Source organism: Acipenser ruthenus, chromosome 12 (assembly GCF_902713425.1).
Source record: "Acipenser ruthenus chromosome 12, fAciRut3.2 maternal haplotype, whole genome shotgun sequence".
In the NCBI taxonomy this organism is placed as follows: domain Eukaryota; kingdom Metazoa; phylum Chordata; class Actinopteri; order Acipenseriformes; family Acipenseridae; genus Acipenser; species Acipenser ruthenus.
In genome coordinates this window covers 13594696-13617595 of record NC_081200.1, presented here as the reverse complement: position 1 = coordinate 13617595, position 22900 = coordinate 13594696, and the positions used below count along the sequence as shown (strand labels likewise).

General features: G+C 40.1%; 1 protein-coding gene across 5 annotated transcripts in view; it reads right to left on the bottom strand.

Annotated features, from left to right (window-relative positions):
* Positions 1–17323: 17323 nt before the first annotated feature.
* The window catches only part of LOC117417358 (fibronectin type III domain-containing protein 3B-like), a 247917-nt gene continuing 242340 nt past the window's right edge, over positions 17324–22900 (bottom strand). For all 5 annotated transcript variants that reach the window (XM_034029463.3, XM_034029464.3, XM_059034586.1 and 2 more), the window contains one exon: positions 17324–21176. In XM_034029463.3, the coding sequence (XP_033885354.1) occupies positions 20865–21176 (312 nt within the window). In that variant the 3' untranslated portion in view covers positions 17324–20864. The remainder of the gene's footprint in view (positions 21177–22900) is intronic.

Here is a 22900-nt window from a genome sequence, read left to right as displayed (position 1 = left end):
CCCCAACCCTGGCTTTCCTCTGTGCTCCGCTCAGCAAGAACCACACTGCGATCTGCTGAAAAAAAATGGACGAGAACCAAACTCCCTGCTGCCCTAGACCTCTACCGCTCTCTCCTCTCCTCCTTCTCCTCTACTCTCTCCTCTGCTAAATGTTCTTATTTCTAATCTATAACCCAAGCCTCCACTAACAACCCACGTAAACTATTCTCTACCTTCTCCTCTACCTTCGCGAATTGACCGGGCAAAGTCCAAAATGAATCACAAAGATCTTTCAATGAATAGTTTCAAGGGACTGAAACAGAGCTACTGGAGAGCTTGTTTGACCTGCTTACCTGAGAAGCGTCATTCACGCCCTCACTCACTCATCTCATTCATAAAAACTACACAGGAAGTCCGGTTTTAGAAAATAGGCATATATTTAAAAATGTATTTTTATTGACGACATGACTATATAAAATATTTAATGAGATATATATGACTAATGTATTTTAAACAAATTATTAAAATCTAGATATGTATTACGTACTTAACTTACTCTCAGTCACTCCGCTGAGTATGCTCTCCAACTGCTGGTCATAAACACTGTCAAATGTCCCTCTCATCCCTCTCTGATTGGACAGTTCAATACAATTCCTTATTATTATTATTATTGGTTGTTATTAAGTTATTAATAATACTGTCCTTTTTATACGCATGTGTCAGTGGGGTTTCTCATGTTAAATTTTGTTCCGATGTTGCGAGTAATATTGTTCCGAAGTGTGACGTAGGTTTTATATATATATATATCTTGATTCCTATCCGGCTGTTGCCGATGGTACTACGCAAGTGTCAAAGGGGTTTCTCATGTTATTATTATTATTATTTATTTCTTAGCAGACGCCCTTATCCAGGGTGACTTACAAGATATCACATTATTTTTTACATACAATTACCCATTTATACAGTTGGGTTTTTACTGGAGCAATCTAGGTAAAGTACCTTGCTCAAGGGTACAGCAGCAGTGTCCCCCACTAGGGATTGAACCCACAACCCTCCGGTCCAGAGTCCAGAGCCCTAACCACTACTCCACACTGCTGCCCCTTCTTCCGAAGCTCTGCCAGTCACTCAGAACAGGAATGAAAGAACAGAGGGAGTGATTCTGACTCTGCCCGAGAAGCAGTGGGCAGACTGTGGCCTGAAATAAGTCATATGTATATATATATATATATATATATATATATATATATATATATATATATATATATATATATAAAACAAAATTAGAACATATTAGAGTACCTATTGGAGACAACAGTAAACTGTATTCATTCGTTTGAGTGTTATCTCCTTGTACATCCAGTACACCCTGTAGTAAACCCTTAATTATAAATACAATATATAATCTATTGCTAAAGCATTTCCATGGAAAATGAACAAAGCTCAATAATCCTTGTGCTGTGCAGTAATTGTTTATTATTCATAAATCAATCTGATTCGACAGTGCATTTTCATAGACTGCATTTGGTTAATGTTCTCTTTCCTTTTCTCGAAAAAAAATAAGCATTTTTCAAATTGTTTTTCACACATTGTGATTACAATCATTAAAAAGATGTCCAAATGATATGTATATGATTTCAAAGTCCCCAGAGTCTGTGTGTAATAATCATGTGAAACATTTTTTTATGAGCTAGAATAGTTAGACTCAAAACAACTTGATGCAAAAGTCTTTTGGATTATTTTAAGGGTAGGAGACACTTTTTACACAGAGAGTGGTAGGTCTATGAAATGGGTTACCAATCCATGTTGTTGCTGCTGAATCGTTGGGATCCTTTAAGAATTGCACTAGACACAATTCAGGGATCAATCATCTATTAGATCCGAACTAGCATTAAAGGACCCAATAGCCACAGTTCATTCAATGCAGAAGATACTCCAATCCAACTGTTTGTGTTAGTCAGATGCCGATCCATTCATATCAACAAATATGTTAAACATTTTTAACAGTGCCACCTACACAAAAATAATTGTGGTCTCTTTAAAATACACACTGCCTCTATCAGGCCACACTTTAATGCTGGGAAATTGAAATCTCCTGAGATGTTGTAGCCAACAGGGTTTAAAACACAGCTTCTCACGGTAACTGCAATGGCTCATTTGAGGATTATTTAATGCATATTTTTAAGCCATTGGAATTTGCCAGACTTCCAAATTGCTAAATGTTTAGATTATGTTAACAAGTTGATGTAAGTAAAAGACTTTAACCAAGGTTTTAATAGAACAATTACGAATGCCAATTTTTACTGTGGCAGAGCAGTAACACAGCAGTTCTATATTCATAGAGGTGAAAGTGTTTATTTTTAAAATATTTTTCTTTCATATTGTAATGGGGTGATGGTCCGAGTTTACCCCCACCCTCAATCACAATATCCTCTCAGGAACAAAGAGGTTTTTAGAATACAGGAAAATGCAACGTGTTAGTGTTCACAGGTATACATATTTATTGTGGCACTGGATACTTCACACACATTACAAATGACTAACACAAGTTGTACATACAATGACTGACATTTACAAGACAAGCTCACGATTTACCACCTAATCCCCCACCTAAGGAAAGACACAGCATTAAATATTCCCCAGCCCTGCCTACTTCTAACAGGATTAATTATTCAACAAACACCTGGAATGATTTTATACAAAAATAAACTCTAGTAAACATTCATATTTTTACAGTAAACATTCATATACTTGACTTTAAACATGTTTCTTCTACTTTATACATATTTGTTTAACCTGCATGAATACCGTCTTTGTTTACAAACACAACCGTTAAACTACTCCATTGTTTACTCGTTATTATCATCATTCATGGGGTTTCCATGCGGGGCAATTTACACATGAAATGGCGGTGGCCGTGCACATTTGGGAGAATTACTCCATCATCCGCTGGAAAGTGGCTGGTGCTCCATGCAACCCAAAGGGCATGGTCCTAAATTGGTACAACCCGAAGGGAGTCGAAAATGCTGTCCTCTCTCTGGATTCCGGGGTCAGGGGTATCTGCCAGTACTCCATCATAAAATGAGCAGTGCCTAAACGCTCCAGCAACTCATCTACCCGGGGCATGGGATAAGCGTCAAACTGATATCTCATTAACTCGCCTGAAGTCAATACAAAATCGAGTTGACCCGTCCGGCTTATCCACTAAAATAATCGGACTGTTCCACTCACTTTGGGACTCCTCTATTACACCCAGTCTGAGCATCTCGTCAATCTCTGCCTTTATTACCTGCTTTTTGCACTCAGGTATGCGGTACAGCCTCTGATGAACTGGCGCCCCAGGCTCAACTTCAATGTGATGGTGGGCTACTCGAGTCTGCCCTGGGACTGGAGAAAACACATCAGGAAACTCCGCCACCAGCGCCCGAGCCTGACATTTCTGTGTTGGTGTCAGAGTATCTGCAATCTATACCGACCCCTTTTTCGTCAACACAGAAAGATCAGGTCCCAGGTCTGTGACGTCATCTGCTTGCGCCACTAACAAAGCCTCCTGTTGTAACCAAGGTTTCAACAGGTTTACATGGTAAATGTGCTTTTCTCTCCGTCGCTCTGGCTGGCAGATCTCATAATCCACCGTCCCAACCCGGCGTGTAACCTCATAAGGTCATTGCCACTTCACCAGAAGTTTAGACTCAGAGTTGGGTAACAATAGAAGCACTTTATCCCCCGGCTGAAACGTGCGTAACCGGGCCCTCCTGTTATATTGGGTCTCCTGTCTGCATTGAGCCTGCTGCAAATTGTCATGCGCCCATTTTCCCACAGACTCAAGACACACCGGACAGTATTGGTCGAATTATCCTGCTGTTTCTCCCTCAGCTCTCTGACCAGATCGAGCACACCCCGGGGTCTCCACCCATACAGCAGCTTGAATGGTGAAAACCCCATAGAAGCCTGAGGTACCTCTCTGATACCAAAGAGAAAGGGAGGAATCAGCTGGTCCCAGTAGCGCACGTCACTGTCAATAAATCTGCGCAACCTGTTTTTGAGGGTCATATTAAAACGCTCCACAAGACCATTGGTGTGATGGTGAAAAATTGAGGTCCTAATGGTCTTAATCCCCAAAAGTTTACATGTTCCGCAGACTAGCCGGGACATAAAGTTGGTGCCTTGGTCAGTCAATATTTCTTTGGGGATCCCCACCCGGGAGAAAACCTTCACTAGCTCGTTGGCAAATGATTTAGCAGATGCGGCGGGGAATGACTAATAGGTGTGTGTATTCTGCCGCACTCCGCTCTAGTGGTCCAACTATATCCATTCCAATACGCTCAAACGGAGCTTCCACTAGGTGCAATGGCACCAATGGAACTCGTGGGACAGCTCTAGGGCTAGCCTTCTGACACTCCCCACAGCGTTCGCAAAAACGCCTGATGTCACCATCCAGCCCCTGCCAATAGAACCGTGTCACAAGCCTAGCTTTGGTCTTGTCCCTTCCCAAATGACCAGACAGTGGAATAGCTTGATCCAGCTGCAGCAAGTCCTCCTTAAAGGGCTGAGGAATGAGCAATTGGCGACGCACTTCCCCAGTCTGTGGTAATTTCTCAACACGGTACAACGGATCTCAATTAATTTCAAAATGAGGGTACATGGCGGCGCATCTGGGCTCGACCATCCGACCATTAACCACCGCTGCTTGGTCAAAGAGCCTGCCCAGCACGTCGTCACACCCTTGCTCGAGTCGGAAGTCATGGGAATGAGCTAAAAAATCAGCTCCCATGGCATCCAGCTTGGGATCAGGTCAGTCCTGAGCGGAGGCAGCCGAACCAGACCTCTGCGCTGGCTCCGTGGCCTCTACCCCAGACTCTTCACCAATCGCCCCCACCTGAAACTTCTCAGACTCTCTCCATTGCCAGCCCTCATTCTTAGCGGCCCGGTGTTCCCGTTTAGTTTTGCAGGGTCTAAATCTATGGCAATACCAGGCCAGGTCACGAAAGGGGAAGATCTCTCCAATTACTTCCTCTTTCTTAGCCAATAGGGAGGACAGGGCCGTCACAGCAGCCAACCAATCTTTAAACTGCTTGCAGTCCTGTCCCAGAACTACAGGCACTGGCAATCAAGGACACAAACCGAATTGTACTCGCGTCACCTGCTGGCCAATTTTCAAATTCACATACATTTTGGGATAAGTGCGCACATCCCCATGAATACATTTTATATGCACCTGTCCCGTTATTTGCTTATGTCCCAGTGAGATTAAGCTCTCTTGTATTAGGGACTAAGTACACCCTGAATCTAGAGAGCCTGGGTTTGTGTATCATCCACTGACACAGGAATCACAAAACCCGTCTGCTGGAGTGACTGATGGAATGGAACAGTCTTACCTGGTCGAATGAGGTCACATCCCATAGTGGGGCAATCCCGGTCGATGTGGATCACCTTCCAGCTTGTTCCACACATCAGTGAACTGGTTTTTCACCATGAAGCTTCAGCAGGAGGTTGAGACACAGGAGCTATCAAAGGGGCTCGACGGTCCAACACCGCAGCAGCCGGTGGGTGACCCCACTCCGCCCCAGTTCTCGGGCCAGGAGCTCCCACCGCCACACTCCATCCAAAGTCCTGGCTACCCTTCCCCCCCTGTCCCTTCGCCCTCCCTGGGGCCAGTAGAGGGGGTGATGCTGGAGTAGCGCTGTTTTCAGGCAGCTTAGCAGGCGTTAGTTCTGCCGCCTAGTACTGCTCTGCCAATTGGATCACCCGATCCATGGTGGCGGGTGTCTGTCATTGCACCCACAAGCGCGGCCCCAGAACCAAGCACTGCAGGAACCGCTCAACTACAATCACCTCCACCAGCCTGGCAGTGGTGGTTGCTTCCGGGTTCAACCATCCCTGGGCGTAATCCTGCAAGCGGTGCGCAATGGCCATGCGGTGTCCCTCCTCAGCAAAGCTCTCCTCCCGGAATTTGCGGCGATTACCCTCCGGAGTCGGCCCCATGTGGTTGAGGATGGCAGCTTTCAGCGTGGGGTAGTCCAGCATCGCCATGGAATCCAGGGTCCTCGCCACTGCCTGCGCCTCACCTGTCAGCTGGGGCAGGAGGTAGCTAGCCCAATGTTCTCGGGCCCACCCGGCAAACACCTCCAGGTATGTGTCCGGCCGATCCTCTGCCGTCATTCTTGTTGGCCGCTGTACACTCTTACACTCCCTTACACTCCCTTACACTCTTACACTCCCCTGCCCTACCTCAGTCAGGGTTTGGCGCAGTAGGTCCATCACAGCGACGAATTGCTGCGGGTCCATTCTGCCTCTTTGCTCTTGCACTGCTTTGGGTGGGCACTGCCAGTGAATCCCACTCTAACACCACGTGTGGAAGGGCGGTGGGCAATTCACTGACACACACGGGAGACAGAAGGTTTAATTGAAAACACCGCACTGGTGCCCAGTTTTATTATTTTATATATTTTTCGTTAGCCCTCAGAGGGCGCTGTTGTCCGTGGCCTGAATACCAGCAATGGTAAACAGGACCACAGAAATACCAAAATAGGCAAACAGTTAATACTGGCGCACTCACAGGTGTTCTGAAATAATAAATAACAAAAGAGGGAAATCCAACACACCCTCTTCTCCACCTCTCCGTGTCACTGCCATGACTGACAGGAGAATCTGCGAGGCTGCTGCCCCCTTCCTGCAGTACCAAGCATGCGCCAGATAGTCAGCACAGATCCCCCCCCCCTTTACACACATGTATAGCTACGACAACTTCATTAAGAGAAGCGCCCTAATCTAAATACAGCAATACACTGTCATATATCAAATACACTTGTTCAACAACATGCACGTTACATAATAAACCACGACTCTATCGCCAGTAAAATAACAAATCACAATCATAAACACAATAATAGGCTGTGGCAGGATGGCTGATGTGGTGATGTGGGTGACGTCAGGTTCCAGGAAAGCAGTACACAAACGGCAGGAATGCAGGGCAAAAACTGTGTGGCTGCGCAGTGTTTTATTAAACAACAAAATAAAGAGTTTTCAAAACACAAAATAAAAGGGCACAAGGGTCAAACAAAAGGGTTTCAAAACCAGGAACACATAAATCAAATTAAACAAGTACATATATATACATACGCACACTATTACAGGTAACGCTTACTGTCTCTCCAAAACCAAACCACTCCACCCAGACAAAGGATTCCTCCTGGCTTTAAGTTATAAAACTTAAAAAGGTAGAATAATTGATTACAAATCAATTATCAGGACATTTCGGACTACAAGTCCTCCATCAGCTGAATACAAAAAACTTTTTCTCAAACTTTATATATATATATATATATATATATATATATATATATATATATATATATATATATATATATACACACACAGCTCTGGAAAAAATTAAGAGACCACTGCAAATTTTTCTTAAATCAGCATCTCTACATGTATGGCAGCCATTCCATTCCAGTGTCTGTTAAATTCCAACACAGGCACACCTCATTCTACTGAATGAGGCACTGATTAGGGGATCACCTGAACCAAATCTTATTTAATGAGGAAAAGTATAAAAACCACTCCTGTGGTCATCACTATCCTCTTGCAATAGGACCAGCTGGATGGCAAAGTGCTAGTAGTACCTCAAAAGTAACTGGAATCAAAAAAATAACTATTGACTATGCCCAAAGAGTTGAAAAGGAAAGTTTTGAGTGAGGAAAAGAAGGGTTCAATTCTGGCTTTACTGGCCGAGGGATACAGTGAGCGTCGGGTTGCTTCCATCCTTAAAATTTCAAAGACGTCGGTTCATAAGAACAAGGTCAAGCAGCACACTTTGGGGACAACAAAGCTACAGACCGGCAGAGGGCGAAAACGACTCTCCACTGACCGGGATGACCGCCAACTCATTCGAATGTCACTCAGCAACCGTAGGATGACATCAAGTGACCTACAAAAAGAATGGCAAACGGCAGCTGGGGTGAAGTGCACTGCGAGGACGGTTCGAAACAGGCTCCTAGGGGCAGGGCTGAAGTCGTGCCAGGCTGAGGTTTGCAAAAGACCATAAGGATTGGACCGTAGAGGACTGGAGTAAGGTCATCTTCTCTGATGAGTCCAATTTTCAGCTTTGCCCAACACCTGGTCGTCTAATGGTTAGACGGAGACCTGGAGAGGCCTACAAGCCACAGTGTCTCGCACCCACTGTGAAATGTGGTGGAGGATCGGTGATGATCTGGGGGTGCTTCAGCGAGGCTGGAATCGGGCAGATTTGTCTTTGTGAAGGACGCATGAATCAAGCCAAGTACAAGGTTGTCCTGGAAGAAAACTTGCTTCCTTCTGCTCTGACAATGTTCCCCAACTCTGAGGATTGTTTTTTCCAGCAGGACAATGCTCCATGCCACACAGCCAGGTGAATCAAGGTGTGGATGGAGGACCACCAGATCAAGACCCTGTTATGGCCAGCCCAATCTCCAGACCTGAACCCCATTGTAAACCTCTGGAATGTGATCAAGAGGAAGATGGATAGTCACAAGCCATCAAACAAAGCCGAGCTGCTTGAATTTTTGCGCCAGGAGTGGCATAAAGTCACCCAACATCAATGTGAAAGACTGGTGGAAAGCATGCCAAGACGCATGAAAGCTGTGCTTGAAAATCAGGGTTATTCCACCAAATATTGACACATACCTATAAATAGTAAAACCAGAGAAACTGATAATTTTGCAGTGGTCTCTTAATTTTTTCCAGAGCTGTATATATTATTTATTGCAGCATGCTAGTCAAAACAAAAAAAAATGTGTTTATATCACTAACATAAAAAAGATTAAATCCTAACATAGTTATATTGTTCCGCTGAATAATTTTCACAGAAGTTTAAGTCACACACAGACAGACACGGGGGAAAAAAAATAATATATAAAAAGAAAATGCAACATTAAAAAAAGCATTTATTAAATGAGTACATTTCAATAAGTTCCTAGAAATATAACCAAGACACATCACACGCAGATTCCAGGCATCACCCGTAACAACTTATATATATATATATATATATATATATATATATATATATATATATATATATATATATATATATATATATATATATATATATATATATATCTGCTGTAAAAATGTGAATTATTCAACTTGCAGATAATATCAGTAATCAAGTTTAACTAAGGTTGCCCTTCTTTACTTTAAGTACATGTTCAATTCCAGTGTCCTATAATAAGCAATTCATAACTAAATCATCTGTAATGGGTACTTAAAGGATGGCCAAATGTTCCAATATTGCAGTTGGCATATTGCAGCAGTTTATTTCTCACCGACTGAATTTTTTAATTGCCATCTATGCAAGCATCTGTTGGAATGCTCTACTGTTGAAAGGTTACAATCAGCTACTAGACACATTAGTGATATTTTAATGACTGTTCCCATGGACTGTGTTGCAGATATTTAAGGAGAAAGTAAAGGCTTAATGAACTTTAAATAACTAAATGTTAACAATGATTTCAGCTACCTACTGGTGCCAGAAACAAACCTGCCTGAATCAGTTTGCATATTCTATTTAAAACATAATACAATTATTACGCATCCCCTTCAGGAGAGCTAACATGTTTTTGTGAAAACGCCACTGCCATCTTCAACTGCTAGCATCTCATATTCTTCATATCGTAGCGTTTTCGGTCCTAAAACGGGGTGGATCAATACCCGTATTTATTTAGAAGTAAATAAGGCGACAAGAAAGTGGTCAGGTAAGGGAGGTTGGAGAACACACACAGACACACACACAGACACAAGACTGAGGCCAGTTCCTCTCAGTCTACTCCGATTATCTCTAGCCTACAGCCTATCCCCTCTTCGCCTCTCTCTCTCTCTCTGGTCTAGTCCGGCAGTGGTCTCGCTGCCCCTCTCTCTCTTCTCCGCCAGTCGCGTCCCATCCCTATTCTTCCCTCTCGTCCGTTACCACTTGTAACCTCCAGGTTGTTTTCCCCTCCAATTAATGATCTTTTAATGTTTGTTTATTTTTGTCGTGTTGTTTCTTTCTACTCTTGTCCAACTGCCACACCTGTGACGATGCAGAGCCCCCTTTTATCACCTCATAGGCCCCGCCCCCAGTTGTCTCCTTCACCAGTTGGGGGGCTCTCCTGGTGTCACCCACTACTGGAACGTCTGTTCCACGCAGGGTCCGCAAGCCCCTTCAAGACGTTACACTATTTTCAAAGTTATGGACACTTCCAGGGAAGTATCTCTGACCCGAGATGTAATATACCTACCAAATTGTGCTCATTTGACTTTTTGGTTTCTGGATGATTAAGACCTAACACCCATTAATACTAAACCATTACACTGTGTATAGTAGTAATAAAAATACATTTAGAAATGCATTTAGAAAAATCTTAGCAATGTTTTTATATATTAAAATGCTCTGTGTTTAGTTGGGAAAAAGAGGAAAGTGATCGAGCAAACGCTGAGCATCTCATCACAGTGTTTAAAAAAGGCCAAGTAGATATAACAAGCAGAGATTAACTTTTAACTACACTAATAAAAGACCAGATATGACAGATAAGGCTATGAAAATGTGATTTAAAACAGAGACTGATTTCCAAAATAACTAGGCTAAATATTTAATTCTATGACACTGAAAAAAAAAACATAATTGGAGTGCTACCTCTTTGGCATGCTTTTCTGGAATTCTAATACATTCTCAGGAAAAAGTTATTTGGCTTTTCTCTCCAAATTTATATTGAGCAGTCTGAAGCAAATTCTATGGTTAGCTACTAGCTGTGTTCACTGTGGGAGACTAGACACCACATCCTCCTTGCTCCAAATTGTGTTCAGAAACCTGTAACAATTCCTTAGCTAGACTGTCACTACAGTACAGTCAATCCTCTCTTTTCACCTACAGAACCTAATTACCAATGTTGAACTTGTCTGGAGGCTGATCATTTTGCATATTTTGATGGAAGAGATGAGGTAAACTATTCCAAGCTGTTCTTCTGCCCTAAGCCCTCTGGAGCTCAAAGACCAATACATTACTTCTTGTCAAGATCGGCCAAGATTCTAAACACTATTGCATGGCTCACCCTGTTCAATGCTTTAATGAAGGCCAATGGGCACCGTATACAGTATAAACCTCTAATGAAACATTTGAAAGTTCTGTTCAGCCCATTGATTGTGTGACTTCTTGCTTGGAAAACTTTTTCTTGATAAAAATCTGAAATGGCAAATGAGTGGGTTAATGAAAATCTCCTCGGAAGGCTTGTTTGACCTTGGCTTGAATTGATTGAACAGAGTTATTTATTTAATTAATCCTGTCAGGCAACACCTCCCAAATGTTTATAAGAAATTAGTATTGTACATCGCACAGCTCTAACCAATGGCTTTGAAATCCCTTTTCTTCATACTTCAGTGAATATCAATTACCTAAACTCACCATTAGTTAAGAAGGCACAGCCTTGCATTGTTTTGTCTAATGCTGATAAATCCCTTTGCACAAGGCTATGTACTTTTTCTAAATACCAGTTTTCTAAGTAATAACACATACATGCTTATGATGTTCCCCTCAAAGATTAATTACTGTTATAACATTATTTTTTTCAGAAAAAAGGCATTCATAGTCTAAACCCTACACTGTAACCCCTCACCTAGTACTACTAATTAACAAATACATAAACTAATTACACGTATGCATGCAAACTCAGCTTTTATAACTTGTTTTTTAAATACATTTTACCACACTTAATTAGCTTGAGTACCTTATATACTACCCTTAATGTTGTTTAATGCAACAGATTGTTTTCTGGAAAACTCTATTCCCCATGTTTATTATGGGTAGTAGAGTACCCAATGCTATCTGTGCTGGGAGGTGACCCTTAGAAATATTTAATTATGTCCCACAATTTCAGTAAAATAGAATGTCACAGTGTTCTCATTAGAAAAGGAATCTGGCTGCGCAGAAAAGGAAGCAAGAGGGACCCTAATTGGTGCTGACCAACATGACAGAGATGGACGCCCTATAATACTGTACTTTCAAAAGTTATTTTTTTAAAGTAGAGACACAAGCAGTGAAAATGGCAGCACTGCTGCCATTATGTTTAGTACAGCAGCTGTGCTAGTGATGTGGTTGTGCTGTGCGACTTCTCTGAAACCTTTCTGTTAACCCCACCTGCACTGGTGTAATCAATGTTACTTTAAAAAAGGGGCATTGGATGTGATCATCTATTCCATTGACATTACTAAGAATCCGTTAGCTCTTAATGATAGTTTAACTTTGGAGCTTTTTGGCCTCGCTAGTGTTGTTTAATTTGTCCCTGATTTTATGATGGAAAGAAGTGTGTTTTTCGAGTAAGTGTCTGCTGCTGCATTTTATCTCCAGTTTTATTTAACATTTAACTCGTGCCCAGCGACCAAGTTCAATTTTACACTGAAATCGTATTCAGTGTGAAATATAATTCTATGTGGCCTGTTACCTATAGCCTTCCACAGCTTTTCAGGAAGCCTATCTTGGCGAGTTTATTTACAGTCTGTTTGCATTCACCAAAGGTCTGTTATAGCAGCAGGGTCATAGCTTCCTCTCTTCTCAAAACCTGCTTTCCACTATCCGTCTGTGAGCCAGACCGGTACTGTACGGTCCTATTGCTCTATCATCCCAGGAAAATGCAATGATTGTTACACTGGAGAAGTCAGCAATATCAGAATACAGGGAAAAGACATGTGCTTGTCATGAGACTGATATCAGTGATTTATCAGTGCACCGTTGTCATGGAAATGATCAGGCTTGATCACAAAGACCGCTACAGGGACTATAATAGGGTTCTTTATTTACAGCTAATTTAATATGGAAACTAGAAGGGATCAGTCACTACATCAGGTCCGTAGACAGTACTATCATTTTCTGAATCTGTGTGCTTGCTTCAATAGTAGTTTATACTGTACAAGGGTATCATTTTTTGGTGGATGATGCATTAGTTAGACTTCCTGAAGCAGATTGTGGTGGGTTATGGGAGGAAGTGACATGACCCAGAAGTGATGGAGACAGGAAGCAATTGAGGTACAACCTGCGCACCAGCAAGGCAGGGCTGGGCAGGGTTTTATTAATATTCCATATGGAGAATAATAGCAGGGGTCAAAGACAGGTACAGTATTGCACAAACCAAAATAAGAAACCCCCTTGAATACTAGCAATAGTAATCAAGGGTTGAAATAAAAACAGTAAATAAAAGTCCCGCACTACACAGAAACACAAAATCAAAACAATCACGTGGTTCCTCCACGCAATGGCAACCGGCGTCCTCCAGCTGCTGCCTCAGCTCCCTCCTGAGGCTTCACAAACACAAAGGCACAGAGACAAAAGGTGCTGCGCTGCAGATCCGTCCTGGTATCCAAAGAGGTAGGGAAAGCAAGGGAAAACACACTCACAGCTTGTCAAGGATCTGCAAACACAGGGCTTCAGTTGTGAAAACAAACAAACCAACACATCTCTTGCAGGTGTTAATCCAGCACAACCAACCCAAATGGCAGAACCCCACAGCCTAAATAGTGCCGAGCCCCACCCCAACAATCAGTGCACTGCCCCACCTCAGCCAATCGTCTAGCGCAGCACAGCTGATTGCAATAATGGGGCTCAACCATGAGGTCTTTCCCCAAGTTAAGATGGCCGCCCCCACTGCGGCTTCTGCCCCAATCATGACTCAGCCTTTCTCCTCTATCTCGGTCCTTCCTGCACAGCGCTGCCAGTAGTCGGGAGGGTGAATTACAAGAGGGACTCCTTTCACTCCTGTCACACAGATTAAAGTTTTTACAATTTTATACTTTTATAACTCCCTAAAAAAAGTGAATTTGAATAACACAAAGACATGTCATACAAGCTGAAGGTCTGATATTCGTGTTTGTCTTTTATACAGCTTTAAATGTTAGACTGATATTATGATACTATCTGATAATAGCAGCTGTGGCTTGGTGCTGTCATTGAGATTTAGAAGTGATTGAAGACTTCCACTGGTCAGTGTTGATTTACAGGTATATACAGCACAGAGGGTTGAGAACTGATTGGTGAAATGAGTTCTGTTGGTCTGAGCCTATTTTAGTGTGGTTCTGTTTAATCAAAATCAGTGACTGTGTCGGTTTCACATTGAGTAAGTTATAAATTGCACAGAGAATACAATTACAGTAATCACATTTCAGAAATTGTGTATAAATTACTTTTATGAGATTGTATGTTGGAAAGATCAGGACGAGTTTGCATATTTGTATCAAAGTATGCAAAGGGATTAATTTATATTATAAGTGACCATGAAAGTTTCAAGCAGTTTCTTAGCTGAAAGGACAGCAGTCCCAGGTTATCTTTACCTGCAGAAATCTACTGATTTAAAAAAAGTTTTAAACAAAAAAAACAAAACAGGTGAATCAAACATAATGGGTATAACAAGCCTCCAGGCATAGTGTTGACATTGACAAATATTTGCACAACTGCTTTAGAATAGCATGGTGTGGTGTTGGTGTGGACCTGGTTCTGCTTTCAGTTTTAAACCTAATCATTTTAAAAAAGGCCTATTAAGTATAAGTCTGGCTAATGTCAGTCTTTTGTTTATTGTTATAATGTTCAGCAGGCTCGGTTTGTGACCCAGCTTGGTTTATAAGGCAGTCTGCCAACTGACCCCATCATTAACCTCACCTCTCTATGTACTGTACTTCTTGGAAAGAAGGCATTCAATTCCGATTACAATCCCATTTATATCCCTTGGGGCACAGACATGGAAGGATCCAGCATTTATATCCCTCGGGGTGCAGACATGGAAGGATCCAGTGATTTAGTATCTGAGCACGGCTCTTCATTTTAGAGAAAATTAATCCATAGCACCCTATTGTCCCCTCTGGTTCTCTTCATTCAAGACAAACCTTGTGATGGATGTTGGTGTTTCAATTCCCTGACAACCCTTACCAAATGATCTTCAATTGCAATGCATGATTCGTTACTCAAGGGCAATGGTAGCACAATAGTATGAAATAAAGCGCTCCTAAAACTCTTTGCTGTAGAATGACAAACTTGTGCAATATTTGTTCCAATTATGTGCTAAACAGCTAAGATTGATGAAAATATGTTGTTTGCTACATCCACTTTAATCAAAATAAATAACACAGGATGTTCATACAATTTAAAATATTTCTTTAACCTAATCTTCTGAATTGCTGATACAACTACCCGTTTCCGTTCTCTAAACTTAGGGCCAATAAAATAGCAGAATGCAGCCTTAGGGTCTCGATGGTCGAGTGGGCTTCGGCACTGTATTTAAGTTGCATTCTCCCCTGAAGTCAAATAACATAAAATATATTACTGAGGCATCTGACACATTTGTATGAAAATGATCAAGTTTAAATAAAGGGATCAGTTAAATAAAAGTGTGATCTCTGCTTAAAAAGGCCAACATTTAAAATAAAGAATCAGGGATCAATAAGTATAACAATTGACAGTTAAACAAGACATCCGTGCTGCCCACAGGTACTTGCTCTGTGATCTTCTTAAGCAAATGTGTACCTGCTCAGGCTGCAGGAGATAAAGAAACAAAAGTTTATTTTGTTAATCAGGACATACATGGCTGCGCTTCCCCGGTCCCAGGAACACTGCCCTGACCGGTGGAGAGGCCGCCCTTTTTGTACACCTGGATTTGGCGATTATCCTATTACCTGGGATTACCTGTACCTCGTCCCCCTCCCCCAGTCTCCTCCGGAATATTAACCCTGTAGTTGCCAGAGCCTGCTGGATGGACTGGTTCCTCCTGCTCCCTCTGCTGGTGAAAGGTATACTTTTCAGTGCAGAAGACTTTTATAGCATACATTTGAGTAAAAATAATATGCACAGAACAAAACATTAGATAGTTGAACAGAACTAACTTGCACTTATTCGGAACTCCCCCCTCTCCTGCTTCAGCACAGCTGGAAGGCAAGACAGACAGGCCCGCTTCGTCCTGCCGCGGAAACTTCCTCTTGTGCCCCATTTTCAAATCAAACTTTTAACTGTCACCGTATACCTATAGCAAAAGCTTACCTACACCTTAATCCTCTAATTTCAAAGTAGGCGCTTTGAATGACAGGCGCTGTAGCTGGCAAATGAAAGTGCACTGGGTGCAGGTCTTGACTGAACATTTGAACAAATGAGAGCATTGTAGCGCTGCTTCAGTCAACGAGATCTGTCAGAACAGGGTGAAATGACAGTGACAGTGAAATTACAGCATTAAGGGACCGCTGAGATGATTGACAGCGACCCCTAGCCATTCAGAGTGGAACTGAGACTGGACAGACAGGAAGTATAAAAACTACACAAACTGGAGATGTTTCTAAATGATTATTTTTGGTCAGACAAAAAGAATAGCAAGTGGGTTTACCCACGTTTATCCGATATAAATTTATTGCAGTCGAACTCGAATTCGACGTTCAACGAGCTTTACCGATTAATATCGAAAAATAGCGAGCCTAATTATAAACTCTTATCACAAGAGATTGAAACTTTTTAAAGCTGACCATTTTTAATGCCAAGAACAAGGACTTGGTTGCTTTGGTTGTTATTTTATGTATTTATTGGTGGTCAGTTTGTTTAAACTTAAGGTACTTGATTAACTGTGATCAGTTTACAGGGGTAACTGTGCTAAAAACTTTACTGAGTTACTTTAGCTTCTGCTAAAGGTTGATCATGCTGGAATTCATTGTGGCTTTCGTTGGGCTTCATTTCATTTTGGCATTTTAAATAGTGAACTGTGATAAACTAATTTTTTGGTGCATACTTTACAATTCAAATTACACCAATTCCTGTTCAGAGGGCCATTCCACTGAAGGTTAAAAGGTATAATTAACTAATTTAGGGCGTGGCTGGAAATTTTAATTGGTTTAAATAACATTGAGTTTGGTTGAAACCAATACCTAGATTGGAAGTATAATATTGTACCAGTTAATGTTGGTATAATCTTTTTGTTGTTAAAAAAGTGTAAACTACACAAAGACAATATACTTTTGATATAAAACTCATAGTGGTGAATAGGTGTGTCAAATTAACCCAGTGCCAAACAACACATATTGTTGTTTATCCATTACCTAATGGCCAGTGGAGAACTGCATATTCTTTTGGACAGCCTTTTCTCAGCATTTGATTAGAGGATGCATTTATTTATCACAATCCCATTAACGCTAATGTACCAAACCTATTGAAAAAAATGTGGTCAAATTCTGTGTCAGAGCCCTAAGCCAAGGTCTGTGATCTAGTGCAATTGCAGATGTCCTGAATGATGGTCTGTATTTAATTATTTAAAACCAGATACAGTAAAATATCATCATTGGGGGAGGGTACAGGTAGAAAAATAAATCAAATTGATTTCAGAAACAATTTAAACATTTATTGGGCATAAATATATTACATATACGCTACAGATACAGTTTAGTCTTACGTACATAGGGTAGTATTTGCAAAATCTATACATTTAAAATCGATATGGCAGTTTTTATATATAATATGCATATGAAATTGTCTAAAAATGTACATTACAAGACAAATGTCTGATTTTTATCTTTTGAAAAAGCTTGGAATGTTTGTCTATCTGTGAGGTAAAACATATTCATTATTATTTTTCAGTTTAAACATAATATCAAAAGAGTTCTTCTGCTAAACATTTCACTGGGAATACAGATGAATCAGCACTGTACAGTAACCTGGCTCATTGCTATTAGGATTCTGTAACATTAGCCCAGTCCAAAATAAAGAAACATAATTTCTAAGTTTTTGTGAACAGTATTTTCAAACATAACTTGAGGGTACAGGTTTTCACTTCAGTATAACATTTGTGATTTATTTTTTCTTTAGAAATCTGATATTAAATCAAACTTTTATGCCATATACTTTAGATAGATAGAATGCCATATAAAGACAATTATTTTGTTGAAAAAGTGCTTAATTTTGGTTAGTTTCAATTACCATCAGACTTATAAACAAACAAAAAAACAGGGTTATTGGTTGTCTCAATATAACTTGGTTTGCTTTTATTCATACCTAACTCACCTCACAGGGTTAACAACAATGGCACTTATTTTATTAAGAATGACTTAATCACAGACATAATAACAGTGTCACAAAACATCTTGTCACATGTAACGTTTTAAATTAAAGAAGAAATAAAAAAAAGCAAAATAAAGTGGGAAAGCCTTAGCTTTGGCAAAATGCATGAGTTTATAAGCTTAATATAATAATACTATTTTGCATTGCCAATTCAGCAAGTTATATCCCAAAAAAGAAACTATATGTTGGCTAACATCTACATAGGCACATAAAATACATAGTATGTTCAGCACGTTCTTTGAAAGGAGATGAATAAGTGTTTGGAAAACATGTAAACCTTTCTGTTGCTGATATTGACATTAAATGCGTTATGCGTTCCCAATCATTATACACAAATAACAAAACATAAAAAGGGTAATTGAATATCAGGAATGGTGGCCTGTAATTATAAATCTAAAATGCAACAATACAAAACAGAAAAACAAAAATATATAACATGCTACAAAGAAACTAAAATGAGTACATAACTACACTTTTGATTTTAAAAATAAATAAATGAAGATTGCACTGTAATTGGCATTAAAGTACTGTATGCAATATATAGTATAAATAAACCTAAAATAAAAGAATTATACCTTGGTTTCCCATTAACTTTGGTTAAGGTATTTGTTTAGAGCTCATAAATGACCTTGCTTATGGACAGAACAAGGCCCAGCTCGGGCAATGGAGAAAAAAAACAAAGACTAACAAACAAAGATATTAAAAGAATACACAATCCTAGTGTTTGCAGCACCCTCCTGGCAACCATTTAATATGTACTACCTCACCTCTTTAAAGGTCATGTCCCTGAGGTACATTTTTACAGGCTTTCATATCAGGGCTAGGATAGGACCCCAGCTTCAAAAACAAGAGGCCTTCAATTTAATGGAATGGAATTCTTTGGATCAGTACATTATTTTTTTTTTTACAAAGATCACTACCATTGCCTTCAGTTCTGTTTGGTTTATGTATTTTTTTTGTGGTATATAAAGGTTGTAAATGAGAAGAGACTGTTTGGCCTGTCAGGGCCCGGTTAGCACATCATTACTGTACCTCTAGGGTTATCCTAGACAAACAACATGTACAGTAGTTAACTACGCAGATCAGGAATGGTTTTATTCCAATGTTAACGTTAAGTCATGCCAGTTTTAAGGACAGTTTAGATAAGGCCTGGTCCCACAGTGATCAGGAACAAGTATTATTGATTACAAAGTATTATAATGGGACTGTAGCAGGATTTGGAGGGACTGGGTGGGCTAGGTATTCTTTAGGTATCGATACAATGGGTTCAGCTCAAAGTTTCCATATGAAAACAACTACAGTAATCCGTCGCAAATCCGACTGCAGTGGGACCAGAGTAAGGGCGGACATGTAAAAACGCGGCTAAATTAATCCTGTTTTAAATACCATTATACACAGCTGTAACAAATGACTACATTCATACAATTATTGTTTTTATTAGGGAGCTCCCCTACATCCCTTGTTTAGAAAGATACAGGGTATTAATGCTTGTGACAGAGTAGCTGTCTGCCGTGTGGGTGCGCGCATTCACTGCTGAGTGACAGGCAGGAGATCGAGGTTGAAGTTGATACGCCCCGCAGGCGAACAGGACTCATTTACATATCAACACACTGAACAGCTCACGTGACACTACCAGCAATGGCATCGCACGGAGTACATAGAACACAGTGTATGAAAATTTTGGTAGGATCTACAATCTCTGAACTAATCTTCTCTGTTCAATAATAAACTAACGTCGCTGAAGAGATTGATCATGATGGATAAACGGTTGGAGTGGAACGTAACGGGCGGATATGTGACGGATTATTGTATAGCATTCTATACTGCAGCCAAATCACTGTAGCGTGACACATGTGTTATAGCTGCTCTTCTTTTTAATGGTATAGTATGGATTTAAAAATAATATACTTACAGGCATTTCAGAAATGTACAGAATTACACTGAAGACTTTATATAGCCTCCTACATTTACAGTAGCGATAGATTACTTTCAGTTCAGACCAAGTCAACTGACCTTGAAGTTTAAGCACCAATTCATTATAAAACGCATTGAATTCTGTTTAAATTGATGATTTTTCTGTGTTAATATGTAACTTTTGTTGCTTTGTATATAATCTACATATATTCATTAGATAACAAATGAGAACAACATACATATAGTGTGACTGATTTTACTCTTTTTAAATACAGGATAGCAGCATCCATTAAACCATGACCACTGCATGGATTGTAGTTGGCTTTGACAGCTTCATGCTGGCATTTGTGGCCTAAGTGTCTTGATTAAATGTACTCTTCACTTGCAGTTTGTTTTGTCTTTTGATACTGTGATTTCAATAGCCATGATTGAAATGTTTAGAATGGTATACATTCTGGATAACATTATTTGACAACAAATATAAGTATTTAACTATATTTAAAAGGGCAGTGATTGGTTGCTATATGGTAAAGGTATTGTTCCTACATTTACAGTATCACTGAAAAAAATACCCACAAAAAAAGCTAATCCAGATAAACAGTGAACAAAGAATAAGGCAAAGGTTTTTTTTTTTCTTTTTCTCATAGCTTTAAAAAATATAAAAATGTTTTTGCGTACAACTTCTTTTCAGGGTTTTAAAATTGGACTTTTCTTTCCCAAACAAGGTGCAGCAAAGACATAAGGCTTCGGCCGATAGAACTCCATAGAAAACAACACAAATAATAAGTGAAGGACAAAAACTAGAGAGGGAGGAAATTTAAAAGAAGAAAAATCTGAATACATATTTGGACTACAATGCGTAGCATTAGTTAAAAATATGTCTGTGGTTTTACTTCATAAAGAAGTATTGTAAAATAAAGGCAATCAAAATGGACAGGGTTGCGAAGCCAACTACAATGATGGCTGCAAACTGTTCATCAGTGGGCATCATGCTCTTTGATTTGGTGTTGTCTGTTGCCCCCAGCTCTCCAGCCAGTGCCAGCTCATTACGTCGCAGTGTGAAGAGGGTTGAGGGGCTGAATGCTCCAGTCAGTTCCTGCGTGGTGTCCGTACAGCGGCGACACACACACACACGGAAACGGTAATCCATGTTAAATTGAAGGCCTGAGATCTGGAATGTGGTGTCCTCCCCCTTAAACACCTGACAAAGAGATGAAACAATAAATAAATACACAAAATTCCCTTGTAGGTAAATTAGAAGTTAATGGAAATTGCTCTGTCCATTATTCAAATCCAAGAGCAAAATTTCAAGGGCCAGACTGCCTGCCGCTGGCATGGGGCTTTTTTGTCTTTTGTTCTCTTCTGTGTTTATTTCAACAATGCTTGCTTTTTCAGTCAGAAGGGGTTGTACAAAGACCATCCTACCCACACAATGGCTAGATAAGTGCAGCCCATGTGCAAGGCTTTCATTGCAGTTCTCAAGCATGCATAATTTGGGAGGAAAGTATTTTTCACTTGAAATATGAAAGCAGCAATTTATAAAAAATAAAGCATAATGTTTATTTATTTGTATTTTTTATTTGCCTTCACAGTTTTCTAATGTTCAGGTCTGCATGCTTTTTGTATTAGTTACCCACTGCCATTTTAGTGGTCTTTTATCCGTAGTCAATAAAACAACAGCGCTCTCTTGTAAAGGAAGAGAGAAAACATGGAGAAACAAAAGGTCCTCCCTAGATGACAGAATCAAAGTTATTACACCTGTAAAGACAGTAAGTGCCAGAGAAACTGCTGAAATTCGGCACTAGAAAGACGCAGATACAGCATTTTGAAACGGAAAGAACTAGGGCTTGAAGTTTTAGGTTTTTATTTTTTGTTCACGTGACTGCGTTTTGAGCCGATTCAACATCTTAATTAAACTGCAGTGTGGAGTAGTGGTTAGGGCTCTGGACTCTTGACCGGAGGGTCATGGGTTAATTCCCTGGTGGAGGACACTGCTGCTGTACCCTTGAGCAAGGTACTTTGCCTAGATTGCTCCAGTAAAAAACCCAACTGTATACATGGGAAATTGTATGTAAAAATAATGTGATACCTTGTAACAATTGTAAGTCGCCCTGGATAAGGGTGTCTGATAAGAAAGAAATAATAATAATAAACTCAGAAAGCTGTTAATTACTAAACAAAGTCGGTTCTTTTTACCTCAATGTCCTGACTGGCTTGCTGATTCATACATAATTACATATACTATTTGTATATGTTAAAGTTGTGCATGCTAATGAGCTGGGGAGGCCAAATCAAGGCTGATCCTCAGCGCCAGCATTGCAGGATAATATCAAATAAGTTTATATAAACTAATGTTAATTAGAATTAATACAGATTTAAAGATGTCACAATATATAGAACACCATTACAACATATAAGAATAAATCATGGATTTGAATATAAATAATAACAAGTAGTTGTCATGCTGTCAAAAACCTATAAATACTATAAAACTAGAGCTGTCAATTAATCGCAGTTAACTTCTGCGATTAACGCGTAAATGTTTTTAGATTAATTATTTTAACACGCGTTAATCGCATTGTTGTGTCTTGAGCCTTTCGGAACACCGTACTTAAATCCCGGCCGCGGCAACATTGTATTGAGTGTTAGTGCAGTTATTGTTTAAATAGAAAGTTAGTCACTGAACTGCTTAATGGAGCAAAGCACTAAAAATGAATGGGATTTTTTTTTTGATGGGCTCACTGGACAGAAAGATGCTAACTTGTCTACTGTCAAAGTGAGTTCCAGTATCAAACATGAGTACATGAAGTCTGCTGCGGGCTGAACACGCCTTCATCTCTCAAAATACACTAGCAGCTCTTTTGCTACAGACAATAACAACAACAAATTAAACCCACCAGTTTCGACAGAAATGCTGGATCACTG